General features: G+C 42.6%; 2 protein-coding genes across 5 annotated transcripts in view; one reads left to right on the top strand and one right to left on the bottom strand.

Moving 5' to 3' along the window:
* The window catches only part of NKAIN4 (sodium/potassium transporting ATPase interacting 4), a 51,085-nt gene extending 41,046 nt beyond the window's left edge, over positions 1–10,039 (top strand). The window contains exons 5-8 of one of the 3 annotated variants that reach the window (XR_002465169.4): positions 247–307; positions 3,314–3,398; positions 7,185–7,257; positions 7,710–8,988. Coding sequence is in view for 2 of the 3 variants with exons in the window: in XM_021527252.4 (XP_021382927.1) it covers positions 247–307; positions 3,314–3,398; positions 7,710–7,719 (156 nt within the window). In the remaining variant the exon portion in view is untranslated. Of the gene's footprint in view, positions 1–246; positions 308–3,313; positions 3,399–7,184; positions 7,258–7,709 lie in introns of all 3 variants that reach the window. The other 2 variants (XM_021527252.4, XM_021527254.4) reach the window with 2 other exon arrangements.
* On the bottom strand, positions 8,637–23,902 carry BIRC7 (baculoviral IAP repeat containing 7). 2 transcript variants are annotated; one of them, XM_085558234.1, is made up of 8 exons: positions 20,435–23,901; positions 17,678–18,206; positions 16,579–16,678; positions 15,331–15,412; positions 15,198–15,243; positions 14,084–14,302; positions 13,184–13,249; positions 8,637–12,695 (listed from the first exon to the last, which is right to left on the bottom strand). In XM_085558234.1, exons 1-8 carry the CDS (start codon positions 20,468–20,470, stop codon positions 12,493–12,495), a joined length of 1,281 nt encoding a protein of 426 aa, XP_085414360.1. In that variant the 5' UTR covers positions 20,471–23,901; the 3' UTR covers positions 8,637–12,492. The 2 variants fall into 2 exon arrangements, with proteins under 2 accessions (XP_085414360.1, XP_085414361.1); XM_085558235.1 differs by lacking the exon at positions 14,084–14,302 and having other exon boundaries at positions 20,435–23,902.
* Positions 23,903–25,570: the final 1,668 nt, after the last annotated feature.

Consider the following 25,570-nt stretch of genomic DNA (forward strand, 5'->3'; position numbering starts at 1 on the left):
GCCAATAATTTAAGCAACTGAAGGTGAGGATGGGTCTGACAAGTTTTCCTTCTGAAGCTTTGGGTGTGCTCCATCAGTGCCTTCCCTGACACCCACACCTGCCTCCAGCAAATATGGCTTGGCTCCACAGTTACAGAAATGCTGCCAAGCTGAGTGTAAAGAGTGCCTGTTGAAGTTGTGCCCAGTGGGTTCTGACCAGGCTCACACTGGCTGATGCTAAAATAATTTATTCTCTCTCTTTTCCAGCTGGTGGGCTTTGTGTACGCCTGTTACGTGGTTAGTGTTTTTACAGAAGAAGAAGACAGCTGTAAGTATTTATCAACAGATCCCTTGGCAAAGGTTTTAGTAAATTTTATTTTTCAGATGTTTGTCTGTCAGGACTGAGCTGCCATCAGACTTCTTTCCATCTCTGCCTCTGTGTGTTTTGGCACTAACTACCCCTCAAGGATCAGCTACTTTTACCGTGAGGGTTTTTCCCCCTGTGTCACTCTGTGTTAGATGCTGTAATTCTTCTACACTTAGAGCACAAAAAGAGCTTGGTTTTGGCTTTTCAGCTGGACTAAGCCTTGGAGAAAATGGGTAGCTGCTTCTGTTCTCAAGCTCCTATAGCCTGAGAATAATGGCTCTGAAATATTACTGCTGTGATTAAAAGTACCTACAGCAAAGCTTTCAGCCCAGGGCTCGAGTGGGAGACCTGCAGAGTCTCATGTGCCACGAGCTGAGGGTGAAGCAGACCATGAGAGTTCTTGCCAAGAACCAATCTGACCACTAATTTAAGAGCAGAGGAAGTGCTGTGTTTGAATTAGGAGGGGGAAGGAGCCAGCTCGCTCACGCTGGGTACACAAATCTCTTCAGTGACAGCCAGTCACTGTGACAGGTGTCAGGGTCTGTGGGACCTGTGCAGGTATCCAGCTGCTCCTGGATTGCTTTGTCCCTCTTAAATGCTCTTTGAGACCAATAATTTTACAAACAGAAAAATGGAGGCATAAAGTAAATGCAAAGTTAGATCTGTTTGGCAAAGTGTTGGGTCTAAGCCAGTTTACTCCAGCAAAGAATCTCATCCAAAAGATTTACATCCAAGTATCAATTCTTTTAAGGCATTGGTTAGGTTTGTGCAAGTAGCTTTGTTGTTTTAAAGAGCAGCTGGCATGGAGGAGAGCTGGAAAACAACAGCTTTGAACTGAATATTTGAAAGTATGTGAAGAATGTGTTTTCATAGGAGTGAGAGGAGATGCATTACTTATCTGCCTTGTCCTTATGTTTTTTTCTTTCTTCCTTCCTGGCTGAACTCATTCTCCTGGCTTTATTGATCATTTCTTTAGAGCTTGGCAGTGCACTTAGAGAAGGTGCTACATTATAGTAATATTTTTTAAATTAGGCTATAGCTCTTCTATTAGCTAAATAGCTCCAGTTCTGAGCCCCTGCTGAATATTGTCAAGCAGTAACTTGACAGAACTAATTTTTATAGTAGGGATCTGTTAGGAGAGGCAACAGCATGGAAGGAAGCTTTATCTAGGAAACACAGAGCTGGTAATTTCAGGATATGTATTTTTCTTCCCACTAACAAATTCACTTTCCCTCCCAGTTTCCCAGCTTGGAGTTAAAATGCCAGCTTGAATAATTAACAATGACAAACCATCAATATTTCACACTCACAGGAGTAGATCCTTCCAGTGACCTGAATAAATTTGAGCTGCGTTTTAATTTTCTCTTCCATTTGTGGTTTCCTTTAAATGTTGCTTTGATATGCAGCATGAAGTAATTATAAGTGCAGAGGCACATTAATCAGAAGCTCATGTTAACGTGATTTTCATGAGAAAACACAGCAGTAGGGACCTACTAATGCTGAATTGTGGGCAAGAATATTTTAGATGTGCTAATGCAATGTAGTGAATCACAAGGAACCACACTTCAGATTTTTTTTATAAGTGTCTTGGATTTTGAGTGCCCTCATTCTTGTGTGTTCAGATGATAAGACTTGTTTGTTCAAGGTACTTGAGAGTGACTGAAAATTGCAATTCTTTAAAGTTTCCCAATTTAGGCGTTCTACAACTGAGGTAATAAAGTTAATATCTTGGTTTTGTTTAAAATGGCAGCCTGTTTTGATTTTAGAATACTCAAACACTTTCAAAAGTGCCTGAGAAAAGGTAAAGTTTCATTGAAACTGTTTAGGAATTATCTCCACAATTAAGTTAGAACCTCTGCAGATTTCACTCATTACCTCCAGTTGTCCCAAAATCACAGTATCAGCCTGAAGCTCTCCATCAAGATGGAATTTTTCAGAATCTGTTGTCCTTAGGTTTCTAAATATATTTTAAGAAGTTTGGGTATTTTCACATCCTGTATATTAGTAAATATTTCTTCTATTATTTGATCAGCAAAAAACCCTCAAATATCTTCAGCTTAAATTTAAAATAATAGTGCCACCTTCAGGAAAGAAAAGTTAACAGGCACTTAAATAGTTAATAAAACTCACCAGTTATTTTTAAATGGCACTTGGACAGGATGGTTTTCACACTTCCATACAAAATGTACTAACTTGGCATCAAAAAATGATCCAAACTGGGTCAGTTTTAAAGGGTTTTACAAGGCCTGCGAGGTCAGTGACAAATCACAGCACCTCACACCCTCCTGCCCTGGCCAGCTCTGTGCTGCAGCCTTGGCCTGAAATCCAGGGAACTGAGACAGCCTTGGAAAATTCTTCCCTGGTTTCTAAGGGAATTGTCACTCAGAGCTCTCCCCGCTGAGCTATGCTGCCCTTCCGTGAGCCCTGGAGAAGGGAAGCATTGTTCCTGGCTGTGCACAATTCAAAGAAATCCACTTGGCAGAGGGGATGCAAAAAATACCAGAGCTGGAGATAATGAGCTGGTTGCAGTTTTCCAAAGCTGCTCTGTTGTCTTGCAGGAAAGACAAGTGGGGCAAGAAAGTTCCCACTTTGCTGTGTAACCTTCACAGGGAGGGCTGTGCTGCCAGCCTGTCCCTGGCACTCGCTCCAGAGCTGTTCTCCAGCTTCCTCCCCTCAGCTCTGCCTTTGTCTGCTCCTCTCACGTGCAGTCACAGCGTGGTGGCAATACCCAAGGCTTTTCTAGGGTCTTTGTTAGCTCTGCTTTAAGTTTTGTGTTAGCTCAAATCTCCTCTTTGGCATGCTTGCACATCCCAGGAGCTTCCAGAAATCCATACCTGAAAAAATCACTTTTCTGTTCTGTCACTAATTTTTGTGTTTATGCCATGACATTCATCAAGCCTTCCTTTCATTTCCCTTCAACTTTCTGGCCATGTTTGTTTGTTTATTTGAGTTTTAATTTTTTTTCAGTTGATTTCATTGGTGGATTTGATCCATTTCCTCTCTACCATGTCAATGAAAAACCCACCAACCTTTTGTTCAAGCAGACATACCTGTAAGTATCATCTGTGCTAAGACACTCCACGTGCTCCTTGGTTTCATGGCTCAAGGGTACCACAGGTTTGGGCTTTTTCATCCTTGTAGGTTAATTTCTCCAACAGGGTTTTCAGGCATGGAAGGAATGAACAAATGGGCACCAGAAGGTGTAAAGCTGCCCTTTCTCAGCTCCAAAATAATTTTAAATTCTGTTGCCTCGAAGAACAGAACCTTCCACGTGTGGGGCAGCCCAAGAGTTCAGCTGAGAGCAGAAAGGGGAGTTGTCCATAGCAGCTTCTCTCATACCAATAATGAAGGGCCACTGTTGAATTCCCATTTCTGCTCCCTGAGGCACAAGATCACAATTTCACTCTGTCCACTTAAAAGCTGGTTCTTAATGAGATCCTCAAACACAAAGACCAGTTCTGTCTGTTTAAAGCAGCAACGAGATCTGATTTTATATTCTTTAAATGGATATGCAAGAGGCAGTTCAACACATGGAAGTTGTATACAGCAGCTGCTGAGCAAGGCTGTTTTTCAGGAACAATATTACCAGAATCCTGCCGAAAAGAAGAATATGAGTGTGGTGGAAAATAGTGGGGCTGAGAAAGAAAAACTTCCTTGAGGTAGAGTGGTAGATGTGCCCCTCTAGTTTCATAAGGACTTGCTGCCCACTTTGTCACTTCAGCGCAAGTAATTTCTGCAAAGCCATTGAATTCCCTGTAACTTTGGGGGTTCTCTAGTGTTATTACAAGGGATGCTACAGGAGATTAAATATTGATTTCTCTCTCATTTTGTCACAGTGGGGTGGAATTTTTCATAGTCTGCAGAAGCTTTGCAGCTTTAAGCAGCTCCCTGATTTACTAGCTGGATGCAGCAGCATGCTGAAAAAGCATCACATTTTTACAGTATAGGGTTTGGGCTGCTTTTTTTAAATTGGTCATTTTTAAAATGACCAATTCTGCTTTCTGTGGAAGAAGCTGTCACTTCTAAATGAAGATTCCCATATGGGGAGATCGTAATATAAAGAGAAGTTAGCAATGTAAAACTTTCTTCCAGGGCCTCAGTAAGAGGGGAAGCTGCTGCTTAAGTCCACAGAGAATTTTGTTGTTCTTCCCTCCCATTCTTTAGCCCATCACTTCTCTGTTGATATTTTCTGCCAGCACAAAATAATATTTCTTTGAGGCTAACAGAAGGCGAAAACAGCTGCTGAGCTGGAGATAATGCGACGCTGTATAAATTTCAGCAGCCACCAAATAGCAATTTTTGTTTATTTATTTCATCCTATTGCCTCTCTTCCATGTGTGCGAATGGGAGTGAGGGAAGGAAGGGATAATTCATTCCCAGGTTATGGTGCCATGGAGTGTTGCAGGCTGGGGCACTGACTGCCAGATACCCTTGTCCAGCTGCAAAAATCATTTACTGATGACTTGAAGGCAGGTATTTTATATATATATATATATATATATATATATATATATCCTCTTCAAAAAGATGCAAAACAACAAATACATCCAACCTATTTGAAATTTAAGTTTAAGAAGAGCTAAGGACCATGGGGTTTCTGGTTTGAACTCCTTTTTGTTGACGGAAATGCTGAATGAAACCAAATTTATTCAACAACTGATCACTTGGAGCTGACTGCAAGCAGGAACCTTCATTTTAGGATGGCATCAACCCCTTGGCTGCAGTCAGATGCATTTTCTGGGCTACCACACTTACTCTAATAGGATCACTTTCCTTCATTCCCTAATGGAATGTTCCTATTGATTCCCATTTTACCTATCCTTTTGTGATGATACCACATTCTTTCCTCCCACTGTGCCCTTTCCTGCATTTTTTTCAAATCTCTCTTTTTCATATCTCTGAATTTATGAGTTTTCAGAGATCTGAGACCCCACAGAACAATGACATGAACTGCTGAATTCAGTATTCAAACTGTGCACCCCAGTTCTGGCCTTCAGCTTCCAGCCACAGCACTGAAAGAAGTTCTGAAATACCTTTGCCTCCTGCCAGGAGGAAAACACACCTCCCCAAACTGTTTCTGATAATAGGTACTTCCACACCATAATCCAGTTATGTCCAAGTTTTATCATAATGATCTCCCTGACCTCAGCTTTCAGCCTCCAATCAGTGGAAAACCTCAGAAATTTTTCAAGTCAGGTGTTACTTTTCTCTTTAAAAAAAAGACACCGACAACAATCAACCATCATTTTGTGCTGTTGTTTACAAAGACAAGATTTAAGAGTGCTCATCTCAGTTCACACCTTGGACACTCACACAGCAACAATGGTATTCTAAAAATAAAGTCATTATTTCTGTTTCAAGTTCCACAACTGCTTTTGTTCCACATTTCATTGACTCTGGGGAACTTTGGTTGTGATAGTTACTGTTTGAAGTCACAACCTTAAGTAAAAGAGGCTCAAACTATCATGAAAAAAATTGTTCTGGTGGTTTTACTGCACAAAAGAATTGCCCTTAACTCAGTGCTGATTGCCAATCAAGGCACCACACTAATTATTTAATAATAATAATATATTATCACTCTTGATAGAAGACATTTTAAAGTCTTCAGTGCCTGAGCTTCTGTGTCAAAATACTTATCCAAAGGATAGTAAATCACTTCTGGAAAGACAAAGTTGCTCACCTGAGGTTAAAAGAGAGTATTTCTGGTGAGTTTTTAGGAAGAAAGGGTTGAATTCTTCCCTCAACTGAAGCACAAGTTCAGGCTGTGCCTGCTGTCTCCCCTTGTGCTGCACAGCCCTGGGTTGCTTTTCTTCTTGTTTGTTCATTTGTAGTAACAGAATTCTTATCACTTGAGGCAAAAAAGCATTTTTGCACCAATAACTGGAAGTGCTGGCCAAGCCAGCTTTGACATTTCTCACTCAAGCTGTTCTCTCCAAGCCCCTGCACTACCTGCCAAGTACCCAGAGCATCCTGAGCATTTGTCAGCATCCCCTGCCTGCTGAATCCTTTCAGTTTCCTGACATCACTCTCCAAATTTGTTTTGGAAGGCAGCACTGTGCAGTCTCGATTATAAAGCAGAATAGCCTCAAAGCATGATTTTCTACACAGGGTAGTGCTAAATCAAGAACCTGCTGGATGATAGGAGGTGATCTCTGTTTATTTAAAAGGTACAGGGACAAGCACTAGATCTTCCTGCCTTTTAAGATTGTGTTTGTAAGGCTGAGCAGGGATCTTCACCTCACAAGTTGAGTTCACCCCTAAAGCTGATCTGGCACCTCAAGTACTGCATCACTTTAGGGGCTTCAGAGCTTTAATTAGAGTTGTGTAGCCAGATTTTATGGACTTTCCTCAGATCTACCAATGGAAAGGGCCCTGTCTTAACACAGGGTGTGACTTTTACCAGATGGAGACCTCAGTATTGACAGGGCAGCAACAGGAGGCATTGGTTAATTGAGGGATCTGAGGCTCCTGTTGGCAACTGCTCACCTTAATGGTCCCTGATGGGCCACAGTCTGCTGGCCACAGGCACGAAGCTGCTGTGAGCATTAAAGGATTTGTCCCCATACAACCATCATCCCCTACTGGCTTAAAGTGGGTTCTTCAATACATCAATATGTACAAGCACACAAGTAACATTAAGTCAAAAAGTCAGAGTCCAAGACTGAAACATGGGAATAAGAAGGAGGGGAAGGAAAACTCCTTTAGAATTTCTATTCCAGCTATCTTCTCCAAATTTTGATAAGCAGAATAATTTACAAAGGAAACTTAAACAGGAAAAAAATCCCACTTTGTTCTGAGGAGAGAAAAAACCACAAAACACTTCTGCTTCTCTTTCTAGGTAGACTTTTCCCCAAACAAACAACATGAATTTGCAAACTCTTTTGATCATCCTGAAGCTGCATGTGTAAGAGGTGATGTTCCAGCCAAAAGCATTCACTCACCTTTACTGCTGGCTCCAAAAGTAGATCTGCTTATCCTGCTGCACCTACACAAAAAGCACTTGACTGCAATTTCAAGCAGCTCCTTTATCCTAGAGATGACCCTTAGCTTTTTAAGTTTCTAACCAAAGTTTATGCAGCTCCAAACGCTGAGGATCCATAGATCTAACACTTGAGCCTAACTGCAGCATATTCAGGTCTGACATATGCATTGCATTCTTTCCAGGCTTGAAGACTACTTAACCACATTACTTCTGAGCTCTCAATCCTATTCCTCATCTGTAGTAAATAATATTTAAAAGTCCAGAAGAGAAAAGAAAAAATTGTCCTCATTATTTCCACACCATTTCTGCCACATAAAGAAAGCAGTTGGGTACTTGCTCCACACTCACAGCCTGCCTTCACCTTTTTTCCCCCTTTTCCAGGCCTGCGTAAGTGAAGAGGAGCCAGAGGATGGATAAACCTTGCACTCCACCAAAGGTGCTGCAGGAAACAGTCCCCTGGGGCCTGGATCTTTGGCAGAGGAAATGCAGGATGGTGAACTCCACTCCGTTTTTTTGTTCCTTGTCTCCTTTTCAAACGCAATGAATGTACATCAAAGAACGGCCACACGGTTGGTTTTTAATCCTCCAAGTGCCCTGACGAACCTTTCCTACCACAGTCTGCTGGTACTGGCCCAGAAGTGGCACAGGCCTAAAGACCTCTGGCAGAGCAAGTTCACCAAGAGCCTCTCAAGAGCTGCAGTTGAAGTCGGAGCTGCTTCCTTGTGCCACGGATCCAGAAGAAGGAAGCACTGCCCAACACCCTGGGACATTTCATACCTTCTGTAGTTAGCGTCCTCCCCTTTTTCTGAACAGAGCCTAAATCCCCTAACACGACTTCACATCCTCCCTGCCTGTGTAAAATGAGGTGGGGGCTCTTTACACCCGAGTTACTTAGGCATTGTCGGGTTCCAAGTTAGAGATGAGAACTTCTCCCTCCTTTGTCCCCACCCAGCCAGGAGCCCTTGCTCGTTCTCTGTAGACATGGCAGCAGCTTTGTCCTGGAGCTCAGGGTGCTGTGGCCTGACTCCTGTAACGCTGAACAGTTGGAAACTACGGCAGCCATCAGCTCTTCACTCAGCTTCACCCCGTTCCAACCAGCCCAGCCATGCTTGGAGCAGCTGTAGCTTACTCTGGGACTGCCCAGCTACGTTGAATTAACCCTGGTGTAGCTGAATCCTGCTGCAGGCCCTGGAAAAGCCCCAGTTCCTCATGGATCAGAGGTGCCTTCATCACCTACAGCCACACCTATTCCATGGAAACAGCCTGCTGGAAGAGTCTCATTTGTGACAAGCTTTTTGTGGGGAGGGAAAGGGCTGAAGGGGAAATGCAAGTGTAATTAAGTTGCATTAATGAGCTGCAGCAGTTGATTAAAAAGAAGAACAAACCAAGAAAGCCAAGTCAGCTTTGTTAGCTGTGTCTCCCAGCATGTTACGTGTCAAAAGCAGAGGAGGAGCAGTTGTCAGCCAGCCCTGGTATTTTTGGGCTGGTACTTCAAGTGCTGTTGTAATTCATTATTGTCTTGCCTAATTTGTTTGGGATTACTTGGCATTTTTTGAGAAATGCTTTTCAGAAGGGTCAAGCTTGAAGCTATGCTAGGGAGAAGTGTGAGGGAAAAATTAAATAAAAAATAAAAACATTAAGTGCTAAATCAAAGACAGAATGATGCAGCTTTTTTTTTTTTTTTTTTGTCTCATTCCACAGGGCCCAGGAAGCAAAATCCACTCTTATAAACCCAAATGTACATGCACTGAGAAAGTATTTTTTGCTTCTATTTCAGATAGCCAAACATCCCGAGTTCTGCTTGGGTGCAGCAGCAAGTAAAAATGTTGTTTTTTGTAGGGTGTTTTTTCCCTTATTTTAGGCACCAAAATCCACAGCTTCTCACTGTGCAAAACAGACAACTAGTTTCATCCTAGTTTAATACCTTAAAGAAAAAAGGTCAACCCTGACAGCTCTGCATGACAAAAGAGTAATAAGTAAGAGTAATAAGTACCTCCCTTATTAGTGATATTGTGTCACTACTGAGTTAAAAATAGCAGTGAAACACAAGCTGCTCTCCATTTTGAGATCATACACAGCAGTGTGCACACACTTAGAATTCTTTCTCCACTTCTCCTTTATTCACTTTCTTTATGGATCACACATTCCTGTCTGCCAACCTGATGGTCCCTGGAGAGGCAGAAAAAAAGAGACAAAGAATACACAACCTCTGTTCAATGAGATTTTCCCAGGAAAGTTTGCATTTGTTTGGGGCTTTGCAAATTAATCTTTCCTTTTCTCATTAAGCACTGACTTCACACATTTTAGGTTTAATATGGTTTCTTTTCCTCAGAGAGAGTATTATCAGATACCAGCAGTCTTTGTCAGCCTTGTTTGGGAGCAATCAAAAATCAGCATAGATGGTGGAAAAAGCACAGTTTCAGCTCTGAATACCTGGAACATTTTACTGGTAATTTCAGGCAGCAATTCCTCTAGAAGGTAAAGGAGGGAATTTCTGGAATTGAGATCTATATGTTTTTAACACTACACCTCTCCAGCTGACCAAGCCTTGATGCCACTTTCACCAATTAAACTGATCAAAACTCATTACCAAGCACTCTAAAGAGATGAAGCATCAAACTCTGCATTTAACAGCATTGTCTCTTGGCTTTCATAGACACTAGTAAAGATGAATGAAATAAAAATGTGATGACTGAATCACTTCAGAACTACCCCTCAATTGCCTGTGTTCATTGTAGCATAAACCACCAATTAACCAGAAGTAAACACCAAGCCCATCTTCAGGTAAGCCTATAACAATGCAGTATCAGTGACTGCCATTCATCATAAGGAAAAAAAAAATCAGTCTGAGAATAAACAAAGCTAGCAAGGGTCATATTCCACACTTTATCTCCTCCAGGTTTTATTAGTAGAGTCATTCCTCCTCATGCCTTAAGAACTCCTCCCGTTGTCTGCTTGTGCTAGACCCACCCTGAGTCCCTCAAGGTGACAGTGCCCGTGCCCTGCGAGAGCAGGGACTGCCAGCCCATCCCACCCCAGCCCATCCCCAGCATTATCCAGGAGCAGCTGGAGGCGGTGGCTTCCCTTATCTCCAGTTTCGGAGTGCCCTCTGTTGGGGACAGACATCGCTGGAGATGCTTCTCCAAAAACAACGTGGCACCTGGTTCTGAAGGGCCATTTCCCCGCAGGAGATAAACCAGCTGCCCCCTTTCCCTGGGGTGGAAAAGCCATTCACCATTCCCACACTGCTCAGTAGGGTTAGCCCCAGAAATAGTTGGTGCAGCTCCAGCCTCGCTTAGGTTCCAGTCACACTCAGGTGAATTTGGAGGAAATAAGTGTTGCAGCACTGAGCTGGTGTTTTATCTTCTCAGATTACCACATCTATTTAAACTATGAGTTTCTGCTGTATTTATAGAGGCAAAGCAAAGCCAATGATACCTTGTATCCAGACAAGCCCTCATTTGGCATGGTGGTGACATTCTGTTCCCTGGGAAAGCTGCTGTCTGGCAGAGACACAACCAATTCCTCCAAGAGCTGTGGAGTTTAAACCAGCACTCAAGTTGTAATTTATGTCATCTTTGCCAATTACTCTGCTAATATTCCTTTCTTCTGAAGTCAGGGATGAAGAGAGCTGCCCTCCCATGGGATCCACAGATAACTGACACCTTCAAGTGACTCACAGGCAAGCCCCCAAGCTGTTTAGTAACCAGAGCTGGAACCAGAGAAGCACTTCCAGAACTGCAAAAAAAGCGCCACCTACCAAAACTCTGCAAAGACTTCCGATCAGAATTATTCTGCATTTGCAGAGTTTCATGTATCAGAGCCTTATTCTCCTTCATCCTTATCCCTTCTTTTGCAGTTTCAAAGAATTTTGAGGAGAAAAATGCTTCCCTGTGGGGGTGGTGGGGCCATAGCACAGGGAAGCTGTGGCTGCCCCATCCATCCAAGGTGTCCCTGCCCATGGCAGGTGGTTGGAATGAGATGAGCTTTAAGGTCCCTTCCAACCAAACCATTCTAAGGCTCTATGATCCATGTGTTGGCTGTAAAATTCCAAAGGACACTAATGGATGGCAAGAACATCTGCTTGTCTTAGTTATGCCCACGTAGCACTGAAGGACAGAGGTGATTTACAGCCTGATGTCACTCCAACATCTTAGGACACCACCACACCATTCCCCCAGTAGGGAATTGTACTAGAATCAGATATTCAGACCTCCAAGTTAAATAAAGGAAATATTTTATTCCATTAAAAAGAACAGTTTAATTTTAAAAATGTACTTCCTTTTCCTTCACTTAACAAGGCATAGTGTGGATGAAACTTAATCTCTTTGGCTACATGATAGACTATTCCAAATTCTAATAAGAATCACCAATTTAGCCAGCAAAGAGATGTTCTAGTAAGGTATATTTCCAGAGCAGTTTTCCACCAGGATAACACTCAACAGCCAGGGAAGAGCTCCATAAGAAGCTTCCAGGAGACCACTCAGTGACCCTGAGCACAGAGCCTTCCACCAGGGGAGGTCAGCTGAGGGCAGAGAGTTTGGAGAGTTAGGCCAGACCTTTTCCACTTAGTTATGCAAATTTGAGTATAACTGAAATGTTTCATCAATTGTTGAAAATTGAACAAAAAGAGGAGAAAAAAAAAGACAGCAAAAAGGGGAGAAAAAGGTAGATTCTCCCTCCCCAACAACACATTGTTGCTGAGTATTCTAGTCCCAATGGAATGCATTTTGTACAAAAAATACTCCAGTTTTCAATCAAACTTCCTGAAGGAATCACTAAAAGAACAATCTCTAGACAACTGCTAAGTGAGTGAGAAAGAACCAGAGAGTCTGCTGAAAACAGTCTTTGATTTCAGCACAGGGCAAAGATTCACTTGAGAACACAAAAATGTGGAGAAGGAGAATCTCTTGACAATAAAAACCTCATTTTGGAGGACAAAAGAACCCAGCAGAGTTTTCCTGGAGCAGTCCTAAAGCAAGAGTAGATAAAACCAGCAGTTCTTCCTAGAAACACTGTGCACAGGAGCCACATTTAGTGAGTTTTTACCCTTATGCCAAGCTACCCTGCAAATAAGATTGCGCCAGCAAACTATTAACTTATTTTCTCCCTCTGCTGAGTTGTGAGTTGTATGGACTTCTCTTCCCCTTGGGTGCACCACGGCTCAGGACATGAAGGCTCTCACACGGCCCTGGATGCCAGCCCTGCAGATGGGACACAGCCTCAAATTGAGGGCACATTCTTCACAAGCTACCAGGTGGCCACAGGGGACAAACACAACAGACACATCTTTGTCCATGCACACTTTGCACGTCCTCTCCTCTTGCAGGCGTCGGAGCTGCTCTTCTGTGCTCAGCTGAGACTCATCTTTACCAAAAAAAGGGGGAAAAAAAAAAACAAACTGTTAGTGTTTTGTCACAGCTCCAAAGTGCCAGTTGTGACAGCTTAGGAAGTCACACAGCAACTTGCCCATTGTTTTGTTCAGAGACTGTGAAGATGGCAGAAATACCTCTCAAGCAAGCTTCATTTAAGCAGAAAAATTACAGCTGCTGTAGACTGGCTTATCTACACAAGGTTCAGCTTATTTACACTCACTGGACTGAGCAGGGACACAGATCAACAGCATTTACTCTGTTAATTATCCCCATAAACTGGATTTTTTTGTAACAGCTGCTCCGCAGGGGCACTCCAATCCCTGAATAAGGGTTCCTGTGCTCAAGTGCCACTCAAACTAGCACACAGTCCCCTTCAAAATTGAAAAAAATGAGTTAGTATAATGACTACTGATACTGTTATTCTAGAACTCCTCCCAATAATGCTTTAGCTCAATTCCCCACACTGCCAGCCCAGAGCACCTGATTCCTTCTGCCGCACAGATCGCATTTCTTGTCTTGATGTTCCAGTCTCTCTCTGAACAGCACCTGTACAACCAGAAAAGAAGATGGTATTCAATGCTACCTCCTTTATCCTTCTCCTGACAGTGCTGTGTGAAAAGAAAAAATAACCTGGGCCTCAGAAGCATTTGGTTAAAAATTTCTTATCTCAGCCTGGCATGGCTGATGTTCTTGTGGTGCTTCACAAGAACCTCTTTGCCAAGGTCTGTCTATCCACATCACGTTCTCTCCTCAAAGGTGTTCATCTACCACATCAGCTGGTCATTCCAGCTCCTTTGCTACTATTTAATCAAAATTTCAGTTTTGTGGAATTTTTTCCATGTTAGCTACAGAAATGGCAGACCATGCTGTGGAGGCAGGAGCTTTGGAACTGCATCGTCAAGTAAGCTTCACTTGGCAAACAGATAACACAAGACAGAAGTTAAAGAAAATATATATTACCCAGACAAGAACTACAGCTATTTCTAAACAGGTTATTGATTCTAATTTTAAACAGGCTTGGAGTGATCATCCATCCTAGGAGCTTTGCTTCAGGCAACTGCCTCTGCCTGGATCAGCTGTGAATTTGCACACGAGCCTGCACATCATGGAGTGCAGTTCCTGCAGGTCTGAGGGCAGCAGGAAACACCAAGGATATCCCCACCACAGCCCAGTGCAGGCAGATACAGCAACCACAGCTTCTCCAGGTTTCTTTAACTCAGACCCTCATTGCTCAGGCTCCCGAGGAAAGGCAGGCTTGAGGCATTACCCCTCAATCCAGCCTGGGCAGAGTGAAGGCAGACCCTCAGCACCCAGCAGTGCTCCAGGTGCAGTGAGGAAGAGGTGAAACACCCCCTAAGCCCAGCTGTGAGTCAGGCCTACCTCTCCTTCCTCCTGCACTGCTGCTGGCCCCCCAGCCTGACTGCAGCAGGTCTGAAATCAGCTCAGACTCAGACAGGTAGAAAGTCCCAGTCAGCACAAATTTATTCTCTACCAGGTTGGCCACCCAGGTGGGGTCAAAGCCCATCTGCAGGACATTCTGCACTATGAAACTCTGATCCTCAGAAGGATGAGCCAACAATTTCCAGTTCCTCAGGGGATCTGTAAAGCAGTGAACAGGTACTTTATCAAAAAGGCAGAGCTTTGGGCAAAACGTGTGCCATTCCTTGAAGGTGTTCTACATAATATGGCATTAATATATCCTAGAACACTCCTCAAGCTATCCATTTAGCTAGATTAACTTCCACATTTATTTTTTAACTCAAATCATAATTCACAAGGAAATTAATCAAAGCTAATTTCACAAAAGATACTTATTTTGGATGGTTTATTTCACTTTATCAGTGAACAGTTTCCTGTGTTCAGCATCACTCCATAATCCTTATCTCTGTTTTCACATCCCAGAACAGAAGCCTCAGAACTGCTTTCATGAGCATCAAGTAGAACATCCCAATTGAAGCCTACCTCGACCATTCAACAGTAACAACAGAAGTAGGAAATTCAGCTGGCAGTCACTTCAAAGGCTCAAGTCTTGCTTAAGCTTATGGGAGCCAAACTTCACCTAATTTACATTTCTGGGAACAACTGATAAATGGGAATAAATCCCAGGAACAACATTTTCATGAACATCTAGACCCTCTACTGTTCTCTGGTTTCTTATCAAGCATGTTTAAAATGTTGCAGTGAAGGGCTTTACAGACAGACATCAACAGCAAGAACATCAAAAGGTGAGTTAGGTAAGCACCCAAAACTCACATGATTATCCAAACTAGCTACATGTCTCTGGCTTTAGACTAAGAGGTCTCAAAATAACAAGTAATTTTGTTTCTTGAACTAGAGACCATTGCCTAAAACCAAAGCAAAACAACTTCTAGAATATCAAAACATCTCAGAAGCACTGCGTCTACAGAGAGCAGAGCAGCTGAGGTGGGCTGGTGGAACTCAGACTAGACCATGTTCACCAGAAGATAAAACACCATGGAATTACAGCACTGACCTTGGGAGGAAGAGGAGTCTTGCTCAGTCTGATCCCAGGAATGTCTCTGAAAATGATACAAAAAGAGAAGCACGTGTTCAAAACTTTCCCATCTACCAAACCTAACCCACTACACACAGTGTTCACAACTCACTGGAGCCAGCAGGGTGCCAGAAAATGTCGCCTGAACGCTGTTAACAAATTCTCTCCCCCTTGAATGCAGCAAAAATTCACACCTATGAGCAGAAAAGTTGAAATACATTAGTACAACATCTCCCAGGTGAAAGCAGCAGTTTGAAATTTAGAAGCAAAGAGTGTTATGGGCAATGAGCAAACCTCTATATAGCCATTAAAGACAGGGTAATCAGGTGTTTCACCTGCCCACCTCTTGCACAAAGGCTGACAGCAAGAGGATCATGATCCCTCCCTCTTAACTCAGTCTTCATTTTGGCCCAAGATGAGCTTGGTTGGAATATGCTTTAGCAAAGACCACAGGACAGTGATGGGAGAGCAGTTCACAGAAAGAAACAAGAACTGCTGCAGAACCCCAAGGCTTACAACGTTTGTCTCACCACGCTCCGAGGGTTGTGTGCTGGGCAGCGAGGGAAGGGAGGAATGAGTGTCCCCAGGTGAGCTCTGCAATCCCAGTTACCTGATGGTCCAGCACGGGGACAGGTGGAGGTGACACGGGGCTTGGGTGTCCCAAAACAGGTTTGCCAAATGGAGAAAATGGAACCCAAGACCAACTTGGGAGGGCAAGCAGAAGGTTTTATAGAGAAACGCAGGAGGAGGGGTGTAGGAACAATAACCAATGAGGGTAGAATTGGGGAGGGGTCTAAGGCAGGACTAACAGATCATAAACCTATTGGGAAATAGGGGAGTGGAATAAGACAAAGTAACAAATAGGGTGTCAAGTGTAACTAAATGGACAGGGAACACTCTCGAAGGAGGGGAGGTGACTAGAAGGAGTGACAGAGAATGTTCTAGGGAAAGAGGCAGGGAAAGGAAGGATTGACAACTTGGAGAGGGAAGAGCTTGGGAAGATTGACAACTGGGGAGGGGAGGAGATTAGGGAGGAGGGAAATAAACAAACATTGAACGAACATCAATTTAAGGAAAAAACACACCACCACGTTACAATACATTACTCCTACTCTGAGGTACAAAAAGAAATGAAAGCTCTTTGTTGCCAAAGAAAGTTATTTATTGAACTCTTAGATGGTGAACTCCAGGTGAAATTAGAGAATCTCAGGTCTGAACTGTGCCATTCCACCTAAGCTTTTACATTTTATTTTGCTTTTAAGGTGAGAGGATATAAATATTGCTATCATATGAAAGAAAAGTATCAGTGCGAAATGCATGACCTATCTTTTGGGGTATTTGTTAAGCAAGACTGACTTACTCTGGGTACCATTTGGCATGTTCCCTCCAAGGATCATCTCCAAAGGACCAGCTCCTCACGCCTCCATCACAGTAAAAACACCTCACTACATCTCCTCGTCCTGAAAGGGAGATCAAGAGATTGTTTGACACCTGAGACACTATATGCCCTACACGAACCCTGGGTGAGACTTGGCACAAAACACAGGCTTTGGACAGGAGAGATGAACACATGACAAGTTACTAACAGTGCACATTGTAGAGGGGCAGGAATTCAGTCTGAGCTCCCAGAGCTGGCTGAGAGGATTCCAGAAGGGGATCACAAGCTAACAGGCAGCATCCATGGCAGCAGCTGAGCTGCCATGCACAACCCCCCCAGCCAATCCCCCTGCCTGCCTCCACAGCAGAGCTGTAATTAGTTACACCTATGAACACACTGTGCTCACTAACCACAATCTGCCATAGTGCAAATATTTCCCCTGGCTGGTCAATTCAGAGGACTATTTCTTCAAACCTGTTACCTAACCAGCAAAGCATTTTCAAAGGGAAAGAACAGCATTTTATTGATATTCACATGCATGCGATTACAAGAAATATTGCCAATTTTCTGCAACAAAAAAAGGTCTCTGATTTCTGTATTTCAAACAAAGAGTCCCTAGAGAAACAAGCCACAGCAACAGCCAGAGGGGCTGGTGCCATACAGCTGTCACTCAGGTTTGGGGTTTTGAGAAGGAAAGGCTTCAGTGCAAGACACAGCCTATCCGCAACATGACACACCAAGCAAGCTCCTCAAGTCCTTTTAGAAGTGCAAGGAATAAATACACCCAATGGATCTTAAAGCACAGACTTTTCTGTCTGTAAAACATCTGTTTAAAACACATCACCTTTTCCTCTCCTGCTGGCAAGGAGGTGTTTACTCATGGACCCCTCAGTACCCAAAGAGGAGTTAAATGTTGAAACAAATTCTGCACAAGCAGCAAGAGAAACAGCACAGACAGAAGGAACGACATGGTTTTTAACCACAATACACATACACACAGGTATTTGTAAGAGCAATAAACAGCAAAACTTTCAAAAGTTAACTTGAATAAGAGTTAAGGACATTTCCCCAGAGTACCTACCTGTGTAAAAGAACCCTGCTCTAGCCAGTTGCTCTGGATGCATGCTGGAATTTTGTGGCCAGTTCTCAAACGTAGACAGCCTCATCTCCTCTGTCACCATCTCAGGGTACTCTGGCTCGTTGGGCTGGGCTGTCTCCTCACTGACTATCCCCTGCAAGACACTCAGGAACTGCCCATCCACAGTGTCAAAGATCTCCTGCAGGGACAGCATCTCCTGGTTCCCAACATCCTCACCAGAGAGGTATTTACAGGAAGGGAAGAAACGCAGGTGCTCTATCATGGGGCAATCACCAGGTCTCCAGTCCTTCAGGATACCACCACAGCAGAAACACTGCACTTCATCCCCGGGGCCCAGGTAGAAAAATCCAGCCTCCACCAGATCTCGGGCAGACACAGGGGCAGTGCGGGGCCACTGCTGGAAAGTTCTGAGCCTCCTGGCCATGCTCCTCATGCTGGCCTCGAAGAGGTGGCGGCGAGCAGCCCTGGGCTCGGGCGGCTGGGCTGGTGCCGCGTCCCCCATGGCCGCGCTCTGCAAGAGAGGAGGAGAGCCCAGAGCGCTCAGCTGCGCTCCCAGCCCCGGGCAGCGCTCACCCTGCTGCATTATTCCTCATCCCCGTGCACATTCCAGAAAGCTCCTGCTCCCAACAAAGCCCAGCTTGGTTCAGAAGCCCAGACACAGATTGCGTTTCTGTGCTTTGCTGTTGAACTTTCGCTGAGCCTGCGCTGGTGTCCCACGGGAAGAGTCCAGTGCTTTCCAAGGCCCTCTGCCAATTCACAGGAAAGATGGAACAGAGAGGGGAGGGCAAAACCTGTGCTGCCTCCCAGCCAGCCTTTGGCATCTGATCTGCAGATAAATCCCCAGCCATTTTGTACGCCTTTAAACTAGCATGAAAAAGGCTCTGCTTTTTATTCCCTAAGCCAGGCGTGTCATAACAAAACAGAGCAGCCACACCCAAACAAATAACATCTCCAACTCCCATTTACAGCCACACATCGCACAAAACATCACATTTCTCATGTTTTTATCGTCATGATTATTAAGCAGTGATCATCTAGAAATAGCTCTATAAAAGACAGCTTTTCCAAGCCATGGCCTAAAATAATTAGGTACAGTTTCTATGAGGTGGTGCCCTTAAATCAAGGATTTTATAGTTTTTGTCACATTCTGCCTGTGCTACGTCTGTGCAAGAGGAAGAGCAAAAGTGAATAAGCTCCCAAGTGCTTGATTCTCTAAATTCTCACCCTGCTTAAGGTAACAGTCCCTCCCTAGTTAATTAAGCTGCACTGCAACTCAGCCACTACTTCCAACATTTTCCCTATGGCTGGCATAGACACTTTCAAAATGCCCTGCAACAACACAACTGAGAACCAGGAACAATTTAATTCATTTGGAGAGAAGTCTCTACAAAATGCAACTAAGTAAAAGGTGCAATCAACCCCCTATTTTAAAATTAAGGGCCCTCCAAATTCCCTCCCCCCCCAGCTCAATAAGCAAGTTCAACTCGAGGAAGTGTAACTTCCTATTTACTGGTTATCAGGGTTAAGCATTATTAGAATACAGCCCCCAAAATGTCACACAGGAAAATGTTAAATCAAAGGGAAAAAATATAAATACACATTTTTAAAAAGGACCATTTTTTGAGGCTGGTACAGCACATTAAAATGATAGATAACTACAGCAGTGCACAATAAAATACAAATAAGTGGAGACCACAGATGCAGCAGTTGCTCTGCAGCAAACACCATCACAGACTCTGAAGAGGCATAAGAAACACTTGGGCCATTAGCATCTCTGAAGAACTGTTTCTCTAAATTTAAAGCTGTAGCACATTTAGCGAGGAAAAAAAGCTTACAGGTCATTTTAGTCACAAAACCCATAGCTATCCTCCATAGGTGTTATACATTTAGTGAGATTTTTAAAAGCACAATCAAACTTATTCAACCACATGCCTCTCATAATAAAATGCAGCAAGGAAAAGAAAGTTGATTAGCAACCAGAATTCCCTTCTATAAAGACAGGGACAGAAACAAGGCCTGGAAGAAAAGGCTGTAGAAGTCTCTTTCAGAAACTGTGCTTTATTTAATGCAATAAAGAAGCTACTCAAGAACTATGTCACTGGTATAAGGAGAAGTCCATAGAGGCTTTGAGGCCATCAGTCCCTGAAGCCCAGCAGATTCTGCAAGCTAAGCAGACTGAGGAGAGACAGATTGTTTGCCTTCACAGCAGATTTTGCTTCCAGAAGACAGAAGCTTGTTCATCAGGCACAGCCCCACAATCCATGCTGCTCTCATCTTGAGCCTTAACAAAGCAAAAGCTGTAACTCTTAACCTACAACAAATTTTGGGTTTCACAGAAATGATGGCCAGATTATCTTAGCCTTCCTCCACCTAGAAAGCACTTGAGAGCAAGCTTCACAGGTTTTGCTTTCTGTCTTCACAAAGAAAATTATTTCTTCCACAAAAGACTTTTTTTAATAAGAGGTGCAAGCATAAGAGAACAACTATATTTATATTCTGCTTATTAAGAAGGCCATTATGGTTTTCCTTCATATTCACATACTCTGCAGAAGATTCATTAACTCTGCTAATTAGACTCCCCAAACCAAATTAAAATTTTAAATAGCTATAACACCACTAAAAACCAAAATTCCACCAAAAGCCACTACTTACATAGGAATACAAAGCCACAACAACATTAACATTCATACCGACAATTAACACAATAAAAATATCCCTTAAAATAAACCCCAAATTTACCTGAAACATATTAACTAAACCCCAGAAAGCTTCCATAATTTAAATCTCTCTCAACACCAAAACTTCACACAAAAATCCTCTCTCCTCAGAGGTCTCTCCCAAAGCAGAAACACTCCCAAGGAGTAAGTGAGCCCACCTGCCTCAGAAGACATTTATAATGCTTAGTAGCCCCCAATTGGTTGGGATGGGCTGAAGTTCTCTATTGGCTAATGAGTCCAAGCTTCATCTTTATAAAAAGTAGTCACAAGGCAAAGTTAAGTCAAATTTCCTCCAGAAAATCTTGTTAAAGCCTAGTCTAGTGCCAGGTGTGACATCCTGACTCCTATGATGTAATGGCTGTCACATCCCTAGTTTGCTGTGACTCTATAAACAGTATTTCTGCATCTTTATCAGCTTGTTTTCACATGTGTTTTGCACCTTACATTTCTTAAGAAAATGTACTGTAAAATTAGCAGATAAATAGCAACAAGAATTTTCTCCAGACAGCTTGAACAGATTGCATTGCCTTTACTTTGAGAATCAAGTCTTTTTCTCCACTTGCATCTTCGCAACTTGAAATCCTCCTGTTCCTTTGCCTTCCTGTGGTCACAATTCCACAAAATGGAAGATTTTAAGGATAATTTTGAAAGGTGCAATTACTTGAAAATGTGTTTTCCTTTACCACTGCCTGAGAAGATGCATAAATCTACTTGTAAACTCTTGACTTATTAGTTCTCCGTGTAAACATAAGAACACAGGTGGTTCATGTTTCTTAGAAATGATAAATGAGCATTTTGCTTTTAATAAAAAGGTCCAGAGTCTTTTTTTTTTTTTTTTTTTTTTTTTACAGGCAAGCCCATACAATTGTTCTCATTATAAAAAAGTGTTGGGTTTTTTGCTAATTAAATATTTGTTAATTAAAGCCCCTGAGCAGTAGAGGGCAGTGCTTTTATATGACATTTACAGAATGTTGTAACAAGAGAATGAAGGTCCTTAGTGAATTTCTTTGTAATAAAATACATATAACGATAATTGCATGTTATCTTGCACTCTGTGGGTCCTGTCCTTTCTAAGTCTATGCTGATTTTTGAAGAATGCATCCTAAAAATCCAAAGGTCAGAGTTATCAAAATCCCTCCTGCAGAGGCTGCTTGGGGTCTGCTGATGGCTTGTAGCAAATCACCTGTTAATCAATAAGAGTGATTGATAATTCTGATTTTATAAAGCATTTTACAAATAATGATCTAATTTTCTACTGCTTGTAACCACCTGGCTTCTCAAAGTTGTGCACAATTCCACCTGTTTTAGGAGAAGCTCCAGCCTGATTGTTAAAGAGAGAAAAGCTGCATAAATCTCAGAGGAGCTCAAAAAACAGCTTCTAAGTTGACAACATTGGTCTGTTTCTGGCAGTGGTTATTTGTTTTGTTTGTTTTTTTTTTTTTCCTTGTATACATAACATTCTTCCATCATAAAAACTTCAGGACAGGTTTAAGGTTGATTATCTGTGGGGATTCACTCATGTGGTTTTGGGGGCAACATTTCACCAGAAGAGAGCTGAGGAGGACCAGTGAGATGACAGTAGCAGAAGTAGCATAAATGACTCCAAGTGTGGTGCTGAGAGCAAGTAAAAACAAGTCACCATGTATAAATGATAGGGGTTTATTTTAGCACATCAAAATTTGGAAAGCAAATAACATATTCAGTAATCTGTTGTATGCAACTTATACTGATCTTTTTTAGCAAGTCATGCATTTCCAGTTTCTTTTCGGAGCATTAAGATGCCCTACTGAACTTCTGAATGCTTCTTAAAATGAGGAGTGTCATGAGCTAGTGATAAACAAATGTGGGAATCAGTAAACATCAATCAGGAGTCCAGGACAGATCAGTGATAATGATCAACAGTGCCATCACTAGACAGTGATTGGAAACACTCGATGAAGAAAGGAATATAAACATAATTAATCAAAAATCTGCTTGCTATTATCAACCTGATTCAGAAGGAAAACAATCAATACATACAAGGGCCAGAGTATATCTGGAGGCAGCATAATAAAAAGCTTGAAAGCACTGAAGTGACTGGAGGCCCTGGAAAAACTCCAGCAGAATTCATCTCCACCCTGGAGGTGCTACACAGCTGTAAGAGGCTGAAGCTGTTCTGTGTGGCATAGCTTGAGACTATTGTGCTTTCATCAATAAATTAAGAGTTTACTGAGGAAAGAGGCTTTTATAACAGGAGGGAAAAAAGGTATCAGTTGGCACTGGTGAAGAAATGAAGAGGCTGGAACACAAAAGGAGACACCATAGCTTGTCACTTCAACTGATGAGTAAAAGGACTGGGTATCGAGCAAATTTATGGCATCATTCCCATTCCCACTTGCTCAGATGTTAGCCACTATTAAGAGGTGGATCCATTTTTCAGAATAAAGCATTCAGACCCTGAGATGTAACTGCTTTGCAGCCTGAAGCAGAGTAGACAAAATCATTATAGCTGAAGGCCTAGGCACAGATGACTGCTGCTGTTTCTCCATTTAGGGGCTCTCTTCTCCACTTCTGGCTGCCTCTTCCTGGCATGCTGTCCATGCTGTCCTCCCCCTTCCTTCTCCTGAAGGTCCTGCTGCTCTGGTCCTGCAGGGCAGGAATTGCACTGCTGCTCTGGTCCTGCAGAGAAGGACCTGCACTGCTGCTCTCTGGGGAGCTCCTGCCACAGGAACACCCGGGAGGAGCCCATCTGCTCAGCTGCCTCCCAGGGCAGCCCCGAAGGACCAAAGCACATCTGGGTGTTGATACGCAGCTCCACAGCATCCCTAAAACAAATCTTGCAGACAGCAAACAGGATCCAACTCAGTGGATAGTGACAAAGCACTCTGAAAAGTGACTGAGGACAAACTCAAAGCCATTTCCTCAGGGCAGGGCAAAGCTCATGCAGCTCAAGTTTTTCTTTTCCCATAAGAAGTTCTGCCATACATCTACAGTGATCTTCTCTGCCTATCAACAGCTTCCTCACTGCACTTCCCTCGGGCCCTTTTCAATAATAACAAAAAAAAAAAAATTAACACATTAATAAATATAAATGGTTTATTTTTCCACACGCTAAGAATCATTCATTCAGGAAGCCTGGAAAATGTTGCTATGAAGTAAATAATAGAATCCCAGAATGGTTTGGGTTGGGACCTTGAAGTTCATCTCATTCCACCCCCTGCCATGGGCAGGGACACCTTCCACTGTCCCAGATTGCTCCAAACCCTGTCCAACCTGGCCTTGGAAACTTCCAGGGATGGGCAGCCACAGCTTCACTGGGTAATCTGTGCCAGGGCCTCAGTACACCATTTGAGTAAATAACTTCTTCCTAATATCAAACTTAAACCGCTTCTCTTTTAGTTTAAAGTCGTTCTCCCTTATCCTATCACTGCATGCTCTTGTAAAAAGTACATTTACTATACATAGGGACTGCTGGAACAAACACACAGATGAGTAACAAATACCTGTGTTGTGAAGTGATTTCCTAGGGATTCAAATCTGTTCATCTCCTGCCCTAATTCTTTCCCCTGGCCCCCATTACTATGGCATTTGATTGCCTCAAAACTTTAGGTATTGTAATAGTTAGGAATAGCTAAATGTAGCTTGCAACATGATTCATAAAAGTACTTCAAATCAAATCCTATTAATATCCCAGCCCACAGAACAGAACACAGTACATATGAAAAGGAAAATCTGCAAAGCACATCAGATACTCAAAAAAATCAGTAGAGGAACAGGCCTTAAAATCTAAAGAACTTCATGGTTTCAGTGTCCAGCCTATTATAAAAAATATTCCTGCTATTGAAGAGTGGGTTGGCCACTGTTCACTTCTTTTTCAAAGGAAAGTGTTTGTAGAAAATAGCTTCTCTTTTATTTTTCTAAATGTCTTTTGAAGCTGAAAAATATGAGTTTCTTTTTCAAAGATTACTTTTTCTCTTTATTCAGTTTTCTAGCCCTTCTTGCCCCTGACAGTGGACCCAATAATCACGAGGGGAAAAAAAAAAAGAAATGTAGAGTAACCCCAAACCCTATCCATTATTTGTTTTCTTTTTTTGTTTCCCATAACATTCTGAATACTTGAAAAAAAATCTGTAAAAATTCTCTGCTGCTGCAAATTGAACAAACTATTTTCAGTTTTCAGCAGATCAACAATCCAGTGATCCAAAGAGCATGCAGAGTGCTCAGAAGCCTGAGCAGCAGCAAAGGGATTGAGAATGCAAATTAAAATTTGAGGAGGAAAACTGTGAGTATGGAAAATATAAATTATATTATCTTGATTTTTTCCTTCTTAAGTAGCATCTGTAGGTTTCTCCAAAGATGAATCACAGCTCTTCCTCTCCCTCTGGCTGACCTTGATAATTTCCCAATTCCTTCTGGTTCTGACATGCAGGAGCCTCACATTTGGGCTCTATTCTTTTCACCTACTTCAAGCCAGGAGGTAGAGAAGCAGAAGAACTGGAGCCTTATGTAAACTGAGTGGTATTGCAACTCTAAATTATTCATTTATAAATCTAACAGCTCAGAAGAGATCCTTGCCCACTTGTGGCCACAGTTCCACCATTCAGCCATTGAATTACCTGTAAAGAAGAATTTGTCAGGGATTGTTGTGATTCTAATGGAGCTCATCCTACTTTATAATTGGCAGAAAATCAGCCATCAAGAATCACAGAACATCTGATTTTCCAATTAAATCCTGCTATACTTTGGACTGTGTTTTTATTGCAGAGAATGTGCCTGGCTGCCTGAATATTGCTTGGGCAACAAGCAGAAAGATCTATTCTCGAGCTATTCACATTACAATTATCTGCTTTTCTCCATGCAAATTGGCTTGGAATTAATTTATTTTGTCCCTGTATCAATAATCAATAGGAAGACTGAAAGATGAGGAAGAAAAACAACAAAGCAACCTGAAGTCACTGCAAAGAGATGAAGGAAAAAATGCACAACAAAGAAACCAGACTGACCTTACAATTTCATAGAAACCCCACCACAGCAGCAAGAAGGAGTTGCCAAGGATGAAGATCAAGAGGGAGACAGGGGAGAGTTCCTGTGCTCAGTCATTGCTCCACTGAGCTCCTTGCCACAGCTTTCCAAGGAATTTGTCTTGCAGGGAACAGCATGTGTGATGCTGATGTCAGAT

The sequence above is a fragment of the Lonchura striata genome, chromosome 20 (genome assembly GCF_050655825.1).
Source record: "Lonchura striata isolate lonStrDom1 chromosome 20, ASM5065582v1, whole genome shotgun sequence".
In the NCBI taxonomy this organism is placed as follows: domain Eukaryota; kingdom Metazoa; phylum Chordata; class Aves; order Passeriformes; family Estrildidae; genus Lonchura; species Lonchura striata.

Bases quoted from the DNA above. Each gene is read 5' to 3' on its own strand.
- BIRC7 (XM_085558234.1), bottom strand. From the start codon at position 20,470: ATGGAAGCTTTCTGGGGTTTAGTTAATATGTTTCAG. The intron at 15,413-16,578 runs GTAAGTCAGTCT...TTCTGCTCATAG, and splicing joins CATGCCAAATGGTACCCAGA to GTGTGAATTTTTGCTGCATT. The intron at 15,244-15,330 runs GTGAGTTGTGAA...TATCATTTTCAG, and splicing joins CTGGCACCCTGCTGGCTCCA to AGACATTCCTGGGATCAGAC.